The sequence below is a fragment of the Antrostomus carolinensis genome, unplaced genomic scaffold (assembly GCF_000700745.2).
Source record: "Antrostomus carolinensis isolate BGI_N321 unplaced genomic scaffold, ASM70074v2 scaffold9748, whole genome shotgun sequence".
Lineage (NCBI taxonomy): Eukaryota > Metazoa > Chordata > Aves > Caprimulgiformes > Caprimulgidae > Antrostomus > Antrostomus carolinensis.
Genome location: NW_010333660.1, coordinates 523 through 4,764, shown reverse-complemented (window position 1 = coordinate 4,764; position 4,242 = coordinate 523). Strand labels below are relative to the sequence as shown.

Genomic DNA, 4,242 nt, shown 5'->3' with positions numbered 1-4,242 from the left:
TTCAGCAGGGAAACTGCCTGCTAGCAAAGCAAGCCGACAGCAGAGTAGGTAAAGAAATGACTGCTGGGGTGCCTGTCCTTTTTGTTCATGGCAAAGTGATTGCACAAGGACAGTTCTTGCCTCTTTGGAATACAAACCAGATGCATAGAGTGGAACAACTTTGAATTACAGGAGACAAACTAATTACGGCCTCAAATTTTGTTACCTTTTCTGGATTTACTTTCAGTTCTTTTGCTATTGCAACAGATAGCGATGCAAAGGCTTCATTAATTTCAAACAGGTCAACTTGTTCCAGAGTCCAGCTGGCTTTGTCAGTCTGAGAGAACAAAATAGATAGAGGCTTTATTATCTTTTAGGCTTTCCTCAGCACCTCAGTTTTTTCATAAGACTTAAAATTGGTTTGAAGCCACCACTTCTGAAAGGTTGAAGGAAACAAATTTTTATAGCTAGGCTTGATGACAGAATTCTTGAAGACAACAGACAGAATTTCAGTGTCAGCAAAAGTTGGTACAATGTGTTGTAACATGCTGGCTGCTCTTAAAAAATCCTGACTAATTTTACACACGTAGTGGTGGTGCAATTGTGGGAATCAAACTGTATGTGGTGCTATTAACAAAACAAGCACTGTTTTTCAAAAGTATGTTTTCAGAGATTAAAAGCAAGTTTTTCAGGACATAAGACTGATTCCATTAGAGATTCTCTGCCCAGTACAGATTTTCACACAGGAAATAAAGAAGCGACCATTAGCAATGGCTGCCAAGTGTAATTTGCCCAGTTTCTCCTGCCTTTAAGTTGAAAGTTGCCACTTGAAGCTTTTCACAGGTGGGCTAATTGGGAAGATGGTTTGGTTCATGTTTTCACTTGAGACACTTGAGCAATTGCCTACTTCAGTACAGGCTTAGGCATGTTTTACATACTGATGGTTTTACTTCCACTCCTTGTTTCTAACAGCAATGCTTTATCTGCAGCAATGATGTTTCACAACCAGCTACCCAGGCTGGTGTATCTCCAAGACTCTAGTCAAGAAGGAGAGCCTCTTTCTACTAGTTATTATAGAGAAGTATGGAAGCCATTCACCTTCTGGGAAAAGTCTTATGTTTAAGATACCTGTTCTTGCAACACTAAAATGCATGGCCTAGTCATTCTCTCACTATAAAGTGCTACTATGAAGTTCTGGAGATAAACTGGTAATATATAGAGAGTGAAGTTTTTGGTAACACGCTACGAAGTTTGCGTTAAGAAGCGGTGTACTCTTTTTTAGAGTACCTATAAAATCACAGGTACTGTTAAATGCAGCTTATCTGCTCTACAATTTAAACTAAAAACGCGTGTTGTGTCTACAGCATTTGGTTTAAAAGAACAGTTTGTGATCTGATAAGAAAAAGCTTCAGCATTACAGTTCCTATTTTCCCGTTAAAAGCCAGAGAGCTTTGAGTGAGTTCAACTGAGGCTTCCGCACTGCCAGAACCTCTCAGAGATTAACAAAGTAAGGCCTTTACAGAGTGTGCATAAAACTAAGAGGGAATACTAAAGCAAATCTGTCCTTATGAGCTGTACAAGGGCTCTGTTCATGCTCAGTTTCATAGCAGTTTTAACAAATAACCAGCTGGGGTTGCTATGGGCTACATCTGTATTAGCAAACAGCGTGGTACCATCCGGGCTGCTCACTCAGGGCACCTTTAATAAGGTGAGATGAGAGAACCTTGTCCTGTGGACTGAACACAGAGCGCATCAGTGGGTGCAGTAATGGTTTGAGCACATTAGATGCTGGTGGTTCTGGAGTGCACCGTCTTGTTCAGTTTCATTTGAAAGGAATCCCAATTTGTATTCTCCAACCCCTTTGCAGGGCAACCCAAAGCACAAAGGGCACCATCACATTTGCTAACGCAGAAGCGCTCATTGGCCCTTCTCTGACTGTAGCACTATTGCACGTGCAGTCGGGCAGCAATCTGAAAATTAACCTGGCCAGACACAGCATCCATATCATGACAGGATCAAATCATCCCCAAATTAGGTTAGTATACACGTGTATCCATGAAATTTGATCTTTAGCTTCCTGCGTTATCTAGGTGGCTTTCACAAACTCAGCCAGGTTATACTCTGAACTCCATTCATACTTTTATTTTTTTCTCTCCCAGTAAAGAGGCACTAGCCTGGCAGCACTAGCAATCTTAATCTTATATACTCTCTGCTATTTTAAGTCTTGTTGTCACTTAGTTTATTTTTTCTACTAAATTTTCCTTAGAATATAGAAAAATCACGACATGGTCAGAAAATGAAAAGCAATGACAAGTGAGAATTTTTAATAGATACATAGATAGACAGATATTACTTACAGCTTTCTTTATCGCTGAAATGGGCCCTACTCCCATTATAGATGGATCGATACCTGTCTGAGCCCAAGATACAATCCGAGCCAAAGGCATCAGACCTCTCCTAGCAGCTTCCGATTTCTTCATTAGAATTACAGCTGCAGCTCCATCATTCAGACCTGTGGAATGACAAACAACTTGTATGTATTGGGTGAGTTTTATGGCTTTTACTGTACCACCCTTTCCTGCTTGCATAAGTTCACCATCTGGACTGTCCTGGTTTTGAGCTGGAACAGAGCTGGGTTTCTTTTTCAGTAGCTAGAATAGTGCTGCGTTTTGCTTTCAGCCTGGGACTTGTTATGAAAGAGACACTGATGACATGCCAGTGTGTTCATTTTTGGCACTGGAAGTGAAGGACTTTGTGTTCTGTTAGTCTACAAGTGCAAGGTCTAAGGGGTGGTGAAGAATATTTAAATTAATAAACTTAATTGACAGTTAGATATGCCAATGGGATATCATATCATGTCATGTCCAGTATATTAGTGAGGGTCTCTTCTAGAGAGAGAAGAAGCTCCTCTGGCTTTTCACTCGGGCTCTCACCCTTCCGGGATTGTGGTTTCGGTTCGGGATTGTCGCTCCTCCGGGATCGTTATCTGGGAACAGGCTGGGCTCAGTCAGGAGGGGGGTGAGCTATAGCACTGGGTGTCACTTATTTGCATATTTTGTTATAGTTATCATTACCACTGCTATTTTAATATTAGTATTATTTTAAGTTTTCTCTCTATTATTAAACTGTTCTTATCTCAACCTACAAGCCTCCTTATCCTTGCCCCCCCCCCCCAATCCTCTCCCCTATCCCCTGGGGGTGGGGGGGAAAGTGGGTGAACAGCTGTGTTGGCTGCCAGCCAAGGGCTAGCCCAGTGAAACTATCACATAGACAAAACCAAAAATCACAAACCTTTCACTGGTTTAGGTCAGTGTTTTTTTCAGATGAGCCAAGCCTAACCTCTGACACAAACACTTAAAACGGGTAATGAGTAACATAGCCATACTGCTGTAAATGTGACACATGTGTGATTTCTGTTTGGAAAGCAGCAGGTGGAAGAGTTGAATGATAGAATTGTTTTGGTTGGAAAAAACTTTTATGATCATCGAGTTGTTACAGTCTATCAAATGTGGCTGTTATTGTCCAAACACTTGTATTGCTTCACAGAAGGCAAGCAAACAAAAGACAACTCATCTGTAAAGAAATCCTCCACCGCAGTTATATTCGAGTTCTACCCATGTTGTCAAACACATTGCCATTTTCTGCAAAATATACTGAGCAGTAAGCACATGGCAGCCAGCCCCTCACAGAGACCCCACCTTGAGCCACAAGCAGCTACTCTTTTCCATTTTGGTTTTAGCCAGATGGACCAACCTGAAGCATTAGCTGCTGTTACTGTCCCAGTTCCGTCTGTCAGGAAACAGGGCTTTAACTTTGACATTGTTTCCAAGCTGCTCCCATGTCGAGGGTGTTCATCTGTTTTAACTTCTATAGAACCTGCAAAACAGAGTGTTTTACTCACAGAAGGGTCTCATCACTCACACACATACACGTCTTGAACAGAAAGCTGGCACAAATAACAGGCTGATGAGCAATATGTGCCATATTCCTTTTAACCAACAAGCCATTATGATGTTGGAGATGGCTTCCAACTCAGTCAACTACTCTCATCCTCCAGCTGCTTCTAGCTGGACAGACAGCTAGGTTTTCCGAGACAACCTCTGACAACTAAAATACTGTCTAGCTGTACAAAAGCAGATCTTGTTCTTGCTGTTCCTAAGCCAATATCTTCTCTTCCAAGTAGAAAGCTATCTTCCAAATGATACTTGTAGGAACCGCGTTGCAAAGAGTAGTGAAGTGTCATTAAATATTATTATCTAAACT

At 41.4% G+C, this 4,242-nt stretch overlaps 1 protein-coding gene across 1 annotated transcript in view; it reads right to left on the bottom strand.

The window, feature by feature from the left end:
* LOC104529594 (acetyl-CoA acetyltransferase, cytosolic) overlaps positions 1–3,855 on the bottom strand; it is a gene marked incomplete at its 5' end in the record, with an annotated part of 4,482 nt that extends 627 nt beyond the window's left edge. Inside the window, 3 exons of the mRNA XM_010173935.1 lie at positions 206–316; positions 2,337–2,491; positions 3,733–3,855. Coding sequence (XP_010172237.1) covers positions 206–316; positions 2,337–2,491; positions 3,733–3,855 — 389 coding nt within the window. The remainder of the gene's footprint in view (positions 1–205; positions 317–2,336; positions 2,492–3,732) is intronic.
* Between the last annotated feature and the right edge of the window lie 387 nt (positions 3,856–4,242).